The 16,985-nt window shown below is 49.0% G+C and overlaps 1 protein-coding gene and 1 long non-coding RNA gene across 4 annotated transcripts; one reads left to right on the forward strand and one right to left on the reverse strand.

Annotated features, from left to right (window-relative positions):
- Positions 1–1,054: 1,054 nt before the first annotated feature.
- Positions 1,055–16,603, forward strand: IL17RB (interleukin 17 receptor B). The gene is made up of 11 exons (XM_040247215.1): positions 1,055–1,125; positions 2,836–2,860; positions 3,563–3,703; positions 5,429–5,556; positions 6,166–6,292; positions 8,137–8,184; positions 9,891–10,033; positions 10,412–10,477; positions 11,684–11,780; positions 12,878–12,973; positions 15,959–16,603. The coding sequence occupies exons 1-11, from the start codon at positions 1,066–1,068 to the stop codon at positions 16,516–16,518; spliced, it is 1,491 nt and encodes a 496-aa protein (XP_040103149.1). The 5' UTR covers positions 1,055–1,065; the 3' UTR covers positions 16,519–16,603.
- LOC120868402 lies at positions 2,331–11,685 on the reverse strand. 3 transcript variants are annotated; one of them, XR_005722217.1, is made up of 3 exons: positions 11,246–11,685; positions 10,403–10,806; positions 2,331–3,045 (listed from the first exon to the last, which is right to left on the reverse strand). It is a non-coding gene; the product is annotated as an uncharacterized LOC120868402 (long non-coding RNA). The 3 variants fall into 3 exon arrangements; XR_005722215.1 differs by lacking the exon at positions 11,246–11,685 and having other exon boundaries at positions 10,403–11,234; XR_005722216.1 differs by lacking the exons at positions 2,331–3,045; positions 11,246–11,685 and adding an exon at positions 7,338–7,626 and having other exon boundaries at positions 10,403–11,234.
- Positions 16,604–16,985: the final 382 nt, after the last annotated feature.

Here is a 16,985-nt window from a genome sequence, read left to right on the forward strand (position 1 = left end):
CTCTGCAAACCCAGGCGCCTAAAGCCGCAGAGTTTCAAGCACTTTGATTCACTGTTAGCCCGGCTGATTTTCATTAACTTTTCCCAAACCCACTGTGTCTCTCAAAGAATGGGTCTGGTCCACCTGCGCAGAATTAACCAGCGAGATCAAGTTAAATGCAATTCCCAGACCCTACTTGGTTCTGAGCAGCTAGGTCGGCTCTCTGAGGCCGCATTTAATTTGCAAATTTTGCTCAGAAATGACGAGCTCCCTGAAACTCAAGAACTCGCCTCCAAACCCAAAGGGTGAGGGCTTGCTTCTTCGGAGACCCAGCTGTTAGCATCAGGTCTCATTTTGTGGAAAGATACATTGACCAGAAAACCAGCGATAGGGACGGTTTCTACTACACGAATTACACACAACTTAAATTTCTGCGAGTAACTCGGTGCGACTCTGCTGTTCCCGTCCCACACGTTTTGTTTCCCGGAGGGGTGGGGTGGGGCAACCTCGGCGTCCAGCCTGGGTTCCCCAGACCCACCCGACCTCCCGGCCCGACCCGGCCGCGGGCTCCGGAGTGCGGCCACGGCCTCCCCGCTACTCACCGTGGGCAGGTCGGTCCGAGTGCCGGGACGGTCGGCGGCGGAGTCGGAGGAGCGGGCGCCGGCGGCCCAGCCCAGCCCCGTTACACTTTAACCGGCAGCGCCGGCGCTCCGCGCGGCCAGGAGGGGCACCGCGGGCGTCTCGGACCCGACCTGCTCCCGGGGGCGAGCGGGCGCCAGGCGGGCCTGCGGGCTGGGGCGGGCGGGTCGTACGCGCACTCGCGCACCCTGCTCACCGCACGCACCGGTGCGCTGGGCCGGCGCGTGCGTGGCTGCCCGGGAGACGCTCGGACCCCGGCATCCATCCCGCGCGACCCCTGCAGGCCGGGCACTACATTCCCCACCCTGGGAGGGCGCCAGAGGGCCGCCCCTACCCGGGCGGTGCTGGGGGAGGCGGAGCCCAGAGGTGTGGCCGCGGCCGCCTGAATAAGAGCGCGCGGCCCGAAGCCGATCCGGACCCCGCGCGGTGGCGGGCGGTAGCCCCGCGATGTTGCTAGTACTGCTGAGCCTGGCCGCGGTGTGCTGGGGGGCCGTGCCTCCGGAGCCGGTAAGCACCCCCCGTACCGTCCCTTCTCCCGCGTTCCGGTCCCTCAGACCCGGACCCATCAGCTCATGCTCCTCCGAGGCATTCGCAGAGGACCGTCTGAAGCGGGGATCGGGCGTCTGACTGCTCAAGTCTGGGGCGAGGGTATCAGATGCCACCATGCGTTCTTGATCCAGCCGTTTATGCTCAATGAGCCTCGTGTGTCTAACTGAAGGGTCATATACCTCACTCACCAGGATTTAGTGAAGGACAGCTACCGGGCCCATAAGATAGCAGCAAAGAGCCTAGCACATAGTAGGCGTTCACTATTGTTATTGCCTGGGGTCTCAAGAGCTGCTTCTACATTCCAGTCGCCTTTTTCACCGTGTTCTTTTTGCTGTACTGGGTGGGGCCCTTGTCCCCAGAGCTAAGCCCCTGAACTCTGCAGCTTTCCCTTCTTCCCCTGCCTTAAAGGATTGAGGGACTCTTCTGAGTCTTCAAACAAAACCTCATTTGAAAAATAGCGTTTGAAGCTATATTGCTGCCCTTAAGCATAGCACGTAGCATAGCACGTCATTTGCTGATGGAAAGACATACCTTTCCTTGATGTCTTCAGCTCCTCGCCTTGTCCTCTGTCTCAGTTCAGAGCCCACCCCCTCACTCCACCGCACCCCTACCTTTCCCCTAGAGGAAGAATTCATCGCTCTTGCAGTACCTGCTACTAGGCCTGTAGCTTGAACTCTGTACAAAGCTTAACGCTGTGGCTTTGCTTCTTTCTAAAATTTGTCTCAGCAGCCCCTTGACAAGAACTTAGCTCCCAGTATCACCATGGTGGCTTATTTGTTTAAAAAACTGTCTGGTGACATCCTTTGGAGTTCAGCTTTAAAAAGACAAAGATGATCGACTGACAGTTCCACCCAACTCATATTACTGAAATCAACAGAAGTCTTGCCTTCTGTCTTCATGATGTTGAGAAATGTTGAGGCTGCGAGGGCTCAAATTCCGGAGCTGGTGGACTTACCCACGTTATATCACGTGTGTCACGGGAACCTGCTGCTTCCTTTTAGGTCCTGAGTTTTATTCCCAAACCAAAGGACTAATTACTTTTTCTTATAAAAAGACATGAGCAGTTAATCCAAAGGATTTAATATTGGCCTTTCTTAGATACTGATATTATTTTTATAAGTTCTTTTTAAAAGATAACATGATGAGATCATAGTTCCTTTATGATTTGGTAAATAGTTTGAGTGAGTCCTTTTATATCAGAAGGGGAATTTTTTTAAAGAACCTCGGAAAGGTACCATGGACTGCATTCTTCTGCTTTTCTTGGCACAGCCTGTCTTTAACGTGGGGAAACTCAATAAATATTCTAGACTGTCCTAGAAGGCTACAGTTAGTGTGAAGGGGCCTCCATGATGGTCCAGAGTTATCCACTGCTTGTGGCAGGGAAGGCTGAGCTGCAGAGAGGGGTGTAAACCCACCTTTGATCTTTAAGGGAGATGATGGCCAGACTTGAGGTTAAAGTAAATGGTTAATCTATGGCCCATCATAGCCTATCATAGGGCTGCTTAATGTCTCCCAAACTGTGAAGTGGGACCAGCTCAGCTTTTCTTTGAACATGCATCACTTGTATATGCATTTAAGGGAAAAGATGGTGTTTTGTCTAATTTGGCAAATGAAGGCTTGTGGTTTGCTGGTATTCAACATGGCACTCGGTTTCTTTCTCTCTTGCAGACAATTCAGTGTGGCTCTGAACCCGGTAGGTGCGCTAGAAACAGGGCTTTACGTCAGAAGTACAGTTGGACTTTCAGGGGACCTGAATCCTGGCAGTGGGTCATCGAAGTCCAGGCGCAGGGTGAACCTCTGCTTTGTTAGCTGATGCCGGTGAAGCCTCCATCTGCCCAAGGCAGAGCTCCCAGGGTTTCGGGTGGGCTGGCCTCCTGGCTAGAAAGAGGCACAGGAGATCAAGTGCCATGGGAGGGACGTCATTTACACTTGGGAACAGGAAGCAAATGTTTTAAAGAAGGAGTGTTGGAGATGGTAGCATTTAAAGAATGGGTGTGTTTCTGCCCAAGAAATGTGCATGGACAGAGTGAGCTGGAGGAGAGATGGTACTGGCAGAGACTAAGGGGTAGAAGGGGGAGTCATGGGGGTAAGCTGGCTGGAGTCCAGGCTGAGGTGTGGGGTAGGCAGAAGCGATCCTAATAAACATGTCAAATAAATTAGATATATACATATGTATGAAGGGACCCGGAGTGGGCACGTGTGCCCTGTAGGTTGGGCCCAGGAGGTTCAGCATCACCTTGGCTGCACATCAGCCAGCGCTGAGAAATGTCTGGCCTGCCTTAGCTGAAAGAAGAGATGAGTTGTGAGTGAGGGGTGGTCACACTGGGTCATGCAGAGTAAGTGGCTTGGACTGGGCTGGGGGAGGGGTGTCATGGGCAGTTTCGCCTTCTCCCAGGACCATCTCCAGAGTGGATGGTCCGACACACCCTGACCCCAGGAGACTTGAGGGACCTCCGAGTGGAACCTATTAAAAGCAGTGTTGACCTGGAGGACTCTTCAATTTTGATGAACATAAGCTGGATACTCCGGGCAGATGGTAAGTTTGCATCAATCAATGGTAAAGCCTGACATGTCTACTAAAGCAGAAATGGGCAGACTCTACGACCCATGACTTCCCTTCCCGGCACATACCCAACAGAACACATACACGCATGCCACAGATACACCAGATACATGCCATACATACACCAAAGTCACAGACTAGAATGCTCATAGGAGCAGTATTCAAAACAGCCAAAAGTAAAACTTCTTCAAGGCCTGACAGTAGACTTAGATTCACAAACAGAATCCAGTATATCAATTAGCATGAACGATTTATAGCTATGTGTGGATGAATCTCACAAACAAAAGCAGCCAGATTCGGGAGTTCATACTTTCACCTCTGCACGCAGGCCTGCGGTCCTACCCACCAGAGGATTCCATTAACAAAAAGTGCAAGACAGCCAAAACTACTCTATGTAGTTAGAAGTCAGGACAGTGGCTATTCTTGGGTAAAAGTTGCTCAGTTATGTCTGATTATTTGTGACCCCATGCACTCACTGTAGCCTGCCAGGCTACTCTGTCCATGGGATTCTCAGGCAAGAATACTGGAATGAGTAGCCATGCCCTTCTCCAGGGGATCTTCCAAACCCAGGGATTGAACCCAGGTCTCCTGCATTGCAGGTAGATTCTTTACCATCTGAACCACCAGAGAAGCCCATTCTTGGTGGGGAGTGACGGAAAGGAGGCCTGAGGGGCCCTCCTGGGGTGTTCCTTGACCTGGGTACTGGCTGCACAAGTGTGAAAACTCATCAGGTGGTGTGCTGGTGTTGGTGTGCTTTTCTATGTTACGCTGCTCTTCATGGAAGGAAATGGGATAAGGCCAGAGATGATCTTGCAGGTTTAGGAAAACATTCTCTTGGGTAGATAACTTTTCCATCTCCCAAAGTACATCATGGAAGTCCTAGCATTTCTCTGAGGCACTTTGGATGAACCAATACTGGGGGCCTAAAGCCCATGTCTGTAGAGTCCCCTCACTAAATTCAGCTAAATTCCATATGGTCATAATCTGGGAGTGCCAACCATGGAGAAGTGAGTGAGCTCCAGTTCCTGCTCAGTCAGGTTCTCAGGGGCCGGGAGGGGGGCAGACAGTCAGGGGAATCCTGGAGGGACATGTACTTCATCTTTGGGGGGGTTGAGGGGAGAGGAGGAGGAGGAGCGGGCCCAGGTGAGACCACATTAAATTAGATGGCATTTGGCTTCATCCCTGGCAGAGTGAGCTCCTGTGTTTGTTAGCTATCATTGTAGATGGTGGTGCATGAGTTGGGCCTTGAAGGAGAAAGAATTGGTGAGGCAAAGAACAGGAGGAAAAGGCATTGCAGGGAGAAGGATCAGCATGGATAAAGGTACAGACAGAACAGGTTTGGCTGCTGAGGACACTCTGAGAGGCCTCTGCTCCACACAGCACGCCTGTTCCTCTTACAAGAGGTCCAGGGTAGTGTAAAGGTATCCTCCTCTTTGCAGGTGCCTGTGAAGCTCAGGCTCACCTGTGAGGAGGAAAGGCTTTGGAATCTGAATCCATATTGTCGCTGATGAACTCTGTAAGCTATGGCACAGCTCCCTGAAATTCCCTAAGCCTTGCTCACCCCTCCTGTAAACCGGGGGCAATCATAGTGCCTCCCTCTGAGGGCCACGGTGAATGTGAACGCAGGTAGGCTGTCCAGCATCAAATCAGCTACAGAGGAAGCACTATACCCAACTGCCCTCTTACCCACCTTGGCAGCCAGCATCCGCTTGCTGAAGGCCACCAAGATCTGCGTGATGGGCAAAAGCCACTTCCAGTCCCACAGCTGCATCAGGTGCAACTACACCCAGGCGTTCCAAACTCAGACCAGACCCTCTGGTGGCAAAGTAAGCACTTGGAGACACTTGGGAGGGCTGTCACTAATCTGGGCCCTTTGTTGGGGGTGTGGATTTGTATTCACATATGGGCTGCTGACAGCTACAACCTGGAACCTGGATGTCCGGGTTCAAATCCCACTTGGGGCCATTTCTCTGCTATGTCAATTCAGCATCCTTGGGCCTCAATTTCCCCATCAGGAAAGTGAGGGACGTGTTAGTCGCTCAGTCGTGTCCAACTCTGCGACTCTATGGACTGTAGCCCGCCAGGCTCCTCTGTTCATGGAATTCTCCAGGCAAGAATACTGGAGTGGGTTGCCATTCCCTTTTCTAGGGAATCTTCCTGACCCAGGGATTGAACCCAGGTCTCCCACATTGTGGGCAAATTCTTTAACTGTTCGAGCCAGCAGGGGAGCCCAAGTGAGGAAAACTGACCCTAGATTATATCCTGGCTCTAGAATTTTACACTTCTCTGATTCTGTGGATTACACTGGCAAACTGTGTGGGGTCAATTTCCTTAGTAGACATTGGCTAGAAACGTAAATTTTAGCAGTGGGTTAAGGAATGAAATTATACATGAAAAGGACGTGGCAATTCGAGGGTTCCTGCTTTGCTTTGCAGTGGACGTTTTCCTATGTTGGTTTTCCTGTCGAGCTGAACACAGTCTATTTCATTGGAGCCCATAACATCCCCAATGCAAATATGAATGAGGACGGCCCCTCCATGGCTGTGAACTTCACCTCCCCAGGTACACATCCTCACTCCTGTCTTATTCTCTGTCTTGCCGGGACACCTGATCTGGTGTGTGGTTTGGTAGAGAGAGGCCAGGGCCCCTGAATGAGATGCTTGGCCTCGCTGAGTCTCGGTTTCCTCATGAGTACCAGGGACACAACAGCAACCGCATCTCACTCACAAGGAGAGGACTGAGTCGGGTGAAGCGGAGGGGAGAGCCCATTCCTGTGCCTTGGGCACTGACTGAGCCCTTGACACCCACCGTCTCACTTGGGCTGCCAAAAACCCCACGGTTGGGACAGCCCTGATTTACAGATAAAAGAAACTGGCAGCTTAAGAAAGTTGCCCTGGTTACACATGCAGCGAAGTGAAGCTGCCGGCCAAACTCTGGTCCTTCCTGACTGACGCACATTTGCCATTCTCTGCGATCGACGCCAAACGCTTGTTCCAGTCTCAGCTTCCGGGCAGGATGTGTAGTCTGACCATGTGTGGCTGGTCTCTGAGGATGTACAGACTCCAGTGGGTCTGTCCCCTGAGCTGGGAGGAGAGGCCGGTGACACTGAGGTGAGCGCTGGTTCTTTCCCTTGCTCTGTGACACACGCTCAGCCCTCTGGTGTCACACCTGCACGATCACACACGAGGTCAGTGTGAGGATGAGACGAGGTCTCCAGTGAGGAGGGCCCAGCACAGTGCCTGGCCCCAGCAGCTCCCTCATCACTCCGGCTCAGGCTGGGTCATCTGTTCTGTCCCCACGCCTGTCCCTGTGCCAGCTGTGGCCTTCTGCCCTGTGGCACTGAAGCCAAATAGGGGCAATTTCTGATCTGTTTGCATTCTTTGGTTCTGGTCTAGTGTATTCTCAGCATCACATCATTTACTACACAGCAGTTCCCAGGTTTCTTGGTGAGACCAGATCTCATTTTAAAAATATTTGGAATACTTTTATAGAAAAGTTGCAAAGCTAGTACAAAGAGTTCCCATATAGTGCTCATCCAGTTTCTTTTACCGTTAACATCCTACGTTACCACAATCTATTAGTCAAAACTAAGAGTCCAGCACTGGTATTTCTATGAACTAAAGTCCAGACTTTATTTGGATCTCATCTGCTTCTCCACTAATGTTGTCTTTCTGTCCCAGTGGCATGTAGTCCCCGGTGTCTCCTTCATCTCATCTGGTCTGTGACAGTCTCTTAGTGTTTCCGTTTCACGACCGTGAGTCTTGAGGAGTGACGGCCGTGCTTCCTGCAGGATGCTCCCCCAGTCTGGGTTTGTCAGGGGTCTGTCTCATGATCAGCCTGGGGATGTAGGAGTTTGGTGAGAGTTCCACACAGGCGAAGCGCTCTTCTTGTGGCACCTGTTGGGGTGGGTGACGTGCACAGGGTGTCACAGGTAATGCTCACCTTTGTCACTGTGAAGTGGCATCTTGCCAGGATTCTCCGTGTAATCTAGTATCTTTCCCTTCCCCAGTTCTAGTTTTTGGAAGCAAATCACCAAGTCTACCCCGCCCTGGGGCGGAGGGGTACAGAGTAAGATTAAGCTCCACCTCTTGGAAGGGGCAGTATCTACATGTAATACCGAACCTCGTTTTTCAAGAATGGCTGGTTTCGAGGTCTTCTCTTGGGGATCAGATACCATTCTGATAAAGGCTGTATTCAAATTAGATTCTGGTTATCACTTCGCAGGTAGATAATCTTCTGTTTAATAGTATGTTAGCATCTTATTTACATCTGCTATCTGACCTCATATCTGAAATGTTCTGGAATTCATTACAGGTGTGGTAAGCACGTGTTGTGTGCACACTTGTTGGCACTGGGGTGGAGCAGGCTTACTTTTTTCTAAAATGTGAAAACTTTCAAATTTCCAGGGTGCCTGGACCACTTAATGAAATATAAAAAAAAATGCGTCGAGGCAGGTAAGTAAATTCAGTATTTGCTTTTGTTATGAGAAGAAATCCATACCTTGAGCCAGCACAGCTCAATCAGACTTTTTATGATGAAGGAACTGAGGCCTCAAGTAGGCCTGTTACGTATCCAAACTGCTCAGTGAAGGCTGATCCCCAACCTGACACTCTTGGTAGGTTTATGCAGTGAGCAAGTCACAGGAAAAACACCCCATTCTCTTGATTAAAGTAACATTTTAGCCCCAAACAAAGGCCCTCTCTGCCTGGATGGGACTCTATTATTAAAGTCCTCCACCCGCTCAGACACCAGCACCACTGAGCTGTGGCCACAGGGACCTACCTGGATTTGCAAACATTCAAGGTGGCAGCATTAGCTAAAGTAATGACCTAGAAGCATGCTCCCAACCTGTAACCTCACAGGGGTCACATCTCACAGGCAGACTGTTAGAAACTGCCCCTACCCGCTGATTTTTGAAATAAGCCCCTTCAGGTTAATCAGTCCCAACCATCCAATTTCCAAGGTGTTTACAAGGGTTTCTGTGCATTTCTGGGTAATGACAGTCTTAGGGTGCTACTGAGGCTAATGGTTTGGGGGGACCAGTCTGTCTTTTAGGCACCCCCAGCCCACAGGCATCCTTGTGAACCCCAGCAGACATAGCACGTGTCTCCTGCTGAAGGTGGACTTGGAGCTTCGTGCCTCCTTGTGACCTTCTGCTGGGAGCATCTGGAGCGGGGGACCTGTGGGGGTCGAGGGGGCCCAAGGGCCTTGAATCAGTCCTAGGCCCCAACTCCTAAAGACAGTTGGAGTGAGGGCTTGAAATGGCCTCCCGGGTGGAGAAAATAATGCATGTTCTTCTATGTCATGTTCCTGGAATTGAACCAAGTGCCGATTTGCAAGGCACATGATTGAAACAATGGGCTTTTCTCACAGAGTAGACCTGTCAGGGTATTCTTTTAAGCCATAAGGCACTTCCTTATTTCCTGACATTCGGTTAAGCTGGGGCAGAGCAGGCTGATGGTTGGAGTTCTGGAATCCAGAGTATTCTGCTGCTGCGAAGTCACTTCAGTCGTGTCTGACTCTGTGTGACCCCATAGACGGCAGCCCACCAGGCTCCCCCGTCCCTGGGATTCTCCAGGCAAGAACACTGGAGTGGGTTGCCATTTCCTTCTCCAATGCATGAAAGTGAAAAGTGAAAGTGAAGTCGCTCAGTTGTTTCCGACTCGTAGCAACCCCATGGACTGTAGCCTACCAGGCTCCTCCGTCCATGGGATTTTTCCAGGCAAGAGTACTGGAGTGGGGTGCCATTGCCTTCTCCGCCAAAGTATTCCAGCTCTAGCTGAATTCACTCGCTCTATAAACTCAGGCACATCTCCTAAGCTGTGGCTCTTGCTCCCCATCCGGGAAAGGGGGAAATCCTGACCCCCAGCCCTTCACTCCAAATGGATGCCGAGAGTAGAAGAGAGTGGTAGAACCCGGCCTGTGCCTCCCATCACCTGCAGCCCAGGGAAGCTGTTTTCAGCAAAGCAGTGACATGGGGTCACTAAACCTTCTTGGGCAGCAGGTTACTCTGAGGTGATAAATAAAAGACTACTGTGCAGTAGTTTGTATCTCGTGGAGGTGTGCCTCAGAACAGACATCTGTTTTGGTCAAGCCCTTCTGGGGACTTAACTGAGGGCTCAGTTTGCAGCTCCATCCTTGTGATTCTTCTGACTCACAGGAAGCCTGTGGAAGCCAAACATCACCGCTTGCAAGAAGAGCGCGAACACGGTGGAAGTGAATTTTACCACCAGTCCCCTTGGAGACAGATACATGGCGCTCATCCAAAATACCTCCGTGATTGGGACTTCCTATGTGTCAGAGGTACTTTCTTCCCCTTCATGTCCTCAACACCATCCTGTCCCCCACCTCCAGCTCTCCTTCCCTTGTTGGAGAACTTCCCTGGACAGACTCATTTTAAAAAGCAACAGGCAGGACTGACTGCTGTACAAATGTGCTGGGCTATTTTGATTAATTAAACAAACAAAACAAAAAAAAACCAAGCCCCCTGGGGGCATCTTTGGAAACATCCCTGTGAATCTAAAACCCACCAAAGGCAGAGGTGTCAGAAGTACAGTGAATCTGACTCACGCAAATTAACGAGTTCCAGTCAGTTTGGGAAGAGCAGTGGGTTCACTGGCAGTCTTTAACCTACTCCCTCCTATGCTCCTAATTCTTGATTTTGTCTCTCACCTGCACCAGAAGGAACTAACTCGAACTTCCGTGGTGGTTCACGTGACTGGGGAAAGTGAAGGTGCTGTGGTCCAGGTAAAGCTGAACAAGATGCTCTGGCGGGCACAGAACGGGGCTCACTGAAGACCCACTGCACCGCCACTCGCTGCTTTTGAGCGGTCCGTTCTGGCTGGAGCAGATGCATTCTGCCCTCGGCTCGCTTCTGCCAGCAGCCTCTCTGGCATTACGTGATGTTGATAGGGAATCCATGAGGTCAGGAAGGTGAACTTATTGTCACGGTCCCTTTGGCTTCTGTGAATGGCTGTTGACTTTCCAACATGCTTTTATTCCCATTTGCTGTCACAGAGCCACGAAGGAATTCTGAGACAGGAATACCATTTTGTTATCCCAAGCCTCCATTTCCACTGCAAAATGAAGTTAAAAAGGATTTGAATTTAGAAGGTTTGGGTTCCTGATCGGTTTATGAACTTTGAAGGGCAACTCTGTCCTCTCGGGGCCCATGATTAGTCCGCTGGAGAACGGAAGTCAGGCCGGCAGATGCTCTCAGGGCTCTTTCTGCTCCGCGTTCATGTTACTGAGGGTCCCACTGGAACAGAGCCACACCCAAGATGTAAGACTCTTGTTCTTCATTCCTGGGACATAGAGGCAGCAAGCAGACATACCCAGGGGAGCAAATACCCACCTGCATGTTAGAACTGCACCCCTTTTCCAAGGAACCAGACTCTCCCAGCCCCAAGGGACCGAAAAGTGCTGAGTTAGGTCGAGGCATCCCACTGCCCTATTTTTTGAGGACATATTTATCTATTAGGATGTGACCTAACCCTTTTAGATAAGGAAACTAACCTCTTAGTGGGCCTCCCATGTGGCTCAGTGGTAAAGAACTCGCCTGCCAGTGCAAGAGATGTGGGCTTGATCCGAGTCAGGGAGATTTCCCTGGAGAAGGAAGCAGCAACCCACTCCAGTATTCTTGCCGGGGAAATCCCATGGATAGAGAAGCTTGGTGGGCTACATACAGTGCACGGGGTTGCAGTCGGACACAACTGAGCATGCAAAACCTCTTAGCAACGTGTACAAAGTTTAGATCCACAACCCAGGAGTTGTAGAAGGTGTCTGGTCTTGGGTCACTGGTCTGGATTTTAGGGCTTTATAACAGAAGTATGACCAAGGGAAAAAAAAAAGAACGCCTTACTACAATGCCAGAGAGGTGTTGACACTAGAGAAAAGGGATGAGAAGTTCTGGTGAAAAGTAGGAATAATGCTAAGCCCCGTGCTTCTCCTTAGTTGACTCCGTACTTCCATACCTGTGGCAACGACTGCATCCGACAAAGAGGAACCGTGGGGCGGTGCCCACAAACGGGAGTCTCTCCTCAGGATCATGGTAGGTGCCCAGCACAGAGCCTCAGGACAGGAAGGACCCCAACCCTACCCCATTCAGAATGCAACACGCTGGGGGTGTGGGGGGAGAGTGAGAGGGTCCTGGCCTGTGGGTGCTGAACAGGGTGCAGGGAAAGACAGTGGTTCTGTGCCCAACAGCTATAATATGAATAGGAATGAGGCTTCATTTATGAGATCAAGATCCTGACCAAGCAGGACATACAGAAGAAGGGAAAGAAAAAAAATCAGTGGTGCAAAATAGATGTTCAGAATGCTCCAAGGGTCTGCTGAAAAACGTCAGTGGGGTAAAAGGACTGAGTGTATGAAGGAACATGCATTTTACTGCGTTGTGACTTTCTTATGTGTCTCAGTGGCCCAGGGCCGGCTGTTACTGTAACTCGACACGGCCACACAGACATTTGGATAACAAATTAGGAATAGTGGCACCGAGAGACACACCTCGTTGGTGCCTGAGAGCAGCCTGTTCTGGAGAATGTCTCTCTGGATTTAATGATGTTAGTTCTTTCAAATTAAATGCTTCCGGAACTAGCCCGGCATAGGGTCAAAAGTTGGAAGGTGCCGTTTTTAGAAACCCAACCTCCTGACAATCCTGCTGTGTGGGCATAGTGCCGACGGATTCCTGAGCACTTTCACACGCTGGAGCTTAACTGACTCTCAGCATTCCTGTGACCGGGTGGCATTACCCTCACATTTGTCAGTCTGACAGAACAGCCTTTATAGATGCCCTCCATGCATTATATGAAGTAACTGCACCCAGAATAACATTAATTCATCAAAGAACAACAACAACAAAAAAAACTGAATGTAAACTCTGGTTGCCACAGTGAAAATGTGGAGTAAAAGGCCAAAGTGCTTTTGAAGGACCATTCCTAAACTCCTGGGCCCCCTCTCCTTTTTGAGCATCTAGTGAAAGACCTGGACACTCTATTAAAAAAATACTGATCTGCAGAGATCTACTGACTGTTGGCTTTGAAGGAACCCAAACTTGTCTACAAAGTGTCGAATAAAAATTTTAGTCTTCAAATAAGAGAGAAATCTGGTTGTGTGCTGCTAAAGATAAGTAAGTTCTGTTCTCCCCAGACAGAAGTGTGCTGGGTGGCTGGCTGCCTCTCCTGTCCGCTCTCCTTGTGGCCACATGGGTGCTGGTGGCTGGCATCTATCTGATCTGGAGGCACGGTAAGGGTTATGATTCAGCTCTTTATAAAGAATGACGCTGATTTTTTCTTTTAAATGCGCTTCCTCCAGAGGCAATCACATTTTGGCATCAGAATAGAGTCAGACAACATTTATTTGATACCTTAGAGCTCTCCTAAAGACTGATCACCCCTGCAAGGGTAAAGCAAAGGTTGGGACTCAGGATCTGCACTCACCTTTTAAAGTCACCTTTTTCTTTAAATCACTGAAGCATCTACAAACACTGAAATGGTCCAAAGATAGCTAGTAACAAATTGCCCCTTACTCGAAATAGCTAATCTATGCTAGTTCCTACTTTTTTAAAATAAATTCTTCCAAGGCATAAGAAAAACACTGTGGCAAGAATACACAGAACTATACAAAAAAGATCTTCATGACCCAGATAACCACAATGGTGTGATCACTCACCTAAAGCCAGACATCTTGGAGTGTGAAGTCAAGTGGGCCTTAGGAAGCATACAACGAACAAAGCTAGTGGAGGTGATGCAATTCTAGCTAAGCTATTTCAAATCCTAAAAGATGATGTTGTGAAAGTGCTGCACTCAGTATGCCAGCAAATTTGGAAAACTCGGCAGTGAACACAGGACTGGAAAAGGTCAGTTTTCATTCTAATCCCAAAGAAGGGCAATGCCAAAGAATGTTCAAACTACCGCACAACTGTATTCATTTCACATGCTAGCAAAGTAATACTCTAAGTTCTCCTAGCTAGGCTTTAACAGTATACGAACCTAGAACTTCCAGATGTTCAAGACGGATTTAGAAAAGGCAGAGGAACCAGAGATCAAATTGCCGACATCCATTGGATCACAGAAAAAGCAAGAGAATTCCAGAAAAAACATCTGCTTCATTGACTATGCTAAATCCTCTGACTCTGTGGATCACAACAAACTGGAAAATTCTTACAGAGATGGGAATACCAGATGACCATACCTGCCTCCTGTGAAACCTGTATGCAGGTCAAGAAGCAACAGTTAGAACTGGATATGGAACAACAGACTGGTTCCAAATTGGGAAAGGAGTACATCAAGGCTGTATATTGTCACCCTGATTGTTTAACTTATATGCAGAGTACATCATGTGAAATGCCAGGCTGGATGAGTGCAAGCTGGAATCAAGATCACTGGAAGAAATATCAATAACCTCAGATATGCAGATGACACCTTATGGCAGAAAGTGAAAAACTAAAGAGCCTCTTGATGAAAGTGAAAGAGAAAAGCGAAAAAGCTGGCTTAAAACTCAACATTTAAAAATGAAGATCATGGCATCTGGTCCCATCACTTCATAGCAAAGAGATGGGGAAACAATGGAAACAGTGACAGACTTTCTTTTCTTGGGCTCCAAAATAAATGCAGATGGTGACTGCGGCCATGAAATTAAGATGCTTGCTCCCTGGAAGAAAAGCAGTAACAAACCTGCTGCTGCTAAGTCGCTTCAGTCGTGTCCAACTCTGTGCGACCCCATAGATGGCAGCCCACCAGGCTCCCCCGTCCCTGGGATTCTCCAGGCAAGAACACTGGAGTGGGTTGCCATTTCCTTCTCCAATGCATGAAAGTGAAAAGTGAAAGTGAAGTCGCTCAGTCGTGTCCGTCTCTTCGAGACCCCATGGACTGCAGCCCACCAGGCTCCTCCGTCCATACAAAAAGCAGAGACATTACTTTGCTGACAAACTTTACTGACTCATTTGAAAAGACCCTGATGCTGGGACAAACGTATAGTCAAAGCTATGGTTTTTCCAGTAGTCATGTAGGGATGTCAAAATTGGACCATAAAGAAGGGTAAGCACCAAAGATTGATGCTTTTGAACTGTGGTATTGGAAAAGACTCTTGAGAGTCCCTTGGACTGCAAGGAGATCAAACCAGTCAATCCTAAAGGAAATCAGTCCTGAATATTCATTGGAAGGACTGATGCTGAAGCTGAAGCTCCAATACTTTGGCCACCTGATGGGAAGAGCTGACTCATTTGAAAAGACCCTGATGCTGGGAAAGATTGAAGGCGGGAGGAGAAGGGGATGACAGAGGACGAGATGGTTGGATGGCAACACTGACTCAATTGACATGAGTTTGAGCAAACTCCGGAAGTTGGTGATGGGCAGGGAAGCCTGGCATGCTACAGTCCATGGGGGTAGCGAAGAATTGGACACGATTGAGTGACTGAACAAGGATCTTGCCAACCCAAAAACACTGAACACCTGAATGAGAAATCAGAGTATCAGTATTTATAAACTGCTAGGGGGAGGCCCACTGATAACCTCTGCTTTCCCCTCCCCTCCACACATAGACATGGAAATGCAGCCTTTTGAGTTGTTTGTGATGTTACAGATAGAACAAGATTAATCCCGTGTTCTTTCTTACGTAAGCAAGCCGTATCAAACTCTGACCTTAGAAATACTTATATTAATGGGAATTGTTTGACCTGTTCTATCCATTACAGTAGTTTCACACCTAGCTTCCATTCTGTAGCGCGTATAGGACAGAATTCCAGTTGAGTTCCAGCTGAAATGAGCTACCACTTAACCTTATGTAACTGTAAAGAAACCCTACCACCTACAGGTAGAAGATGGAATTACTACTGAGTTGACCCAACTCAAAACATGATATGAAAGGGCTTTATGTTTGGCACTGAAAATCCTACAGTTAGAACCACCCACCTGAAACAGAGTACTGTGAACCTAAATAGTTTCTGTGAATTTATCTGAAAAGGGATGGGCTTGATCAAGAGGACTAACTCAGTGACAGGGACTTAGAAAATAAATCTTTCACAGCACCTTTAAGGTTTGAGTACTGGTATATTTCAGGTGATGTGTACGAAAGGAACTTTAGGGCTATTTTCCTCTCTGGCAGTAGTAACACCTCTCATGCTCAGCCAGTGTGCCCTAGCAAGGGGTCATTTATCTGCCATGGTTTCGATTGGCGTGAAAGCCTGCTATTTGCTGTGCAGAGATGACATAACGCTTCTCTCCCCCACAGAAAGGATCAAGAAGACTTCCTTCTCAACTACCATGCTACTGCCCTCTCTTAAGGTTCTTGTGGTTTACCCTTCTGAAATATGCTTCCATCACACAGTTTGTTACTTCACTGAATTTCTTCAAAACCGCTGCAGAAGTGAAGTTATCCTTGAAAAGTGGCAGAAAAAGAAAATAGCCGAGATGGGTCCCGTGCAGTGGCTTACCACTCAGAAGCAAGCAGCAGATAAGGTCATTTTCCTTCTTTCCAATGATAACACCATGTGTGATGGTACCTGTGACAAAAAGGAGGGCGGCCCCTGTGAGAACTCCCAAGACCTGTTCCACCTCGCCTTTAACCTCTTCTGCAGTGATCTGAGAAGCCAGACTCATCTGCGCAAATATGTGGTGGTCTACTTCAGAGAGGGTGACATCAAAGACAGCTACAGTGCGCTCAGTGTCTGCCCCACGTACCGCCTCACGAAGGACGCTACAGATTTCTGTGCAGAGCTTCTCCATGCCAAGCAGCATGTGTCGGTGGGGAGAAGGTCACGCGCTTGTCACTACAGCTGCCTCTCCCTGTAGGCCAGCCACGAAGCAGGAGACCCTAAAGCCTTCTGACCCCTCCAATCACAGGGAAAAAAGAATCTGTGAGAATCTGAAGTTTACCATATAGGCTACTTGCAGGGAGGATTACAGCTGAACCTTGAACAACCCAAGGGTGCTGACCCCTCTGCAGCTGAAAATCCAGGGAGAACTGCACAGTCCATCATCTGTATCCATGGTTCAACCATCTGCAGATGTGTAGTGCGTTACTTACTGAAAAAACTGCACATAAGTGTATCTGCCCAGCTCAGACTTATATTGTTCAAGAGTCAACCATATGTATATCTGCTTGAGCAAAAGGAATAGGGAAGATTTACAACAGGATAATTTACAAAGGAATCAGTTCAGTTCAGTCACTCAGTCCTGTACGACTCTTTGCAACCCCATGAATCGCAGCACGCCAGGCCTCCCTGTCCATCACCAACTCCTGGAGTTCACTCAGACTC

This window comes from Oryx dammah, unplaced genomic scaffold, assembly GCF_014754425.2.
Source record: "Oryx dammah isolate SB20612 unplaced genomic scaffold, SCBI_Odam_1.1 HiC_scaffold_9, whole genome shotgun sequence".
Lineage (NCBI taxonomy): Eukaryota > Metazoa > Chordata > Mammalia > Artiodactyla > Bovidae > Oryx > Oryx dammah.

Excerpts from the sequence above, each read along its gene's own strand:
- IL17RB (XM_040247215.1), top strand. The coding sequence starts at position 1,066 with ATGTTGCTAGTACTGCTGAGCCTGGCCGCGGTGTGCTGGGGGGCCGTG. Across the intron at positions 3,704-5,428 it reads CTGGATACTCCGGGCAGATG|CCAGCATCCGCTTGCTGAAG; the intron begins GTAAGTTTGCAT and ends CCACCTTGGCAG. Across the intron at positions 10,478-11,683 it reads GTGAAGGTGCTGTGGTCCAG|TTGACTCCGTACTTCCATAC; the intron begins GTAAAGCTGAAC and ends GCTTCTCCTTAG.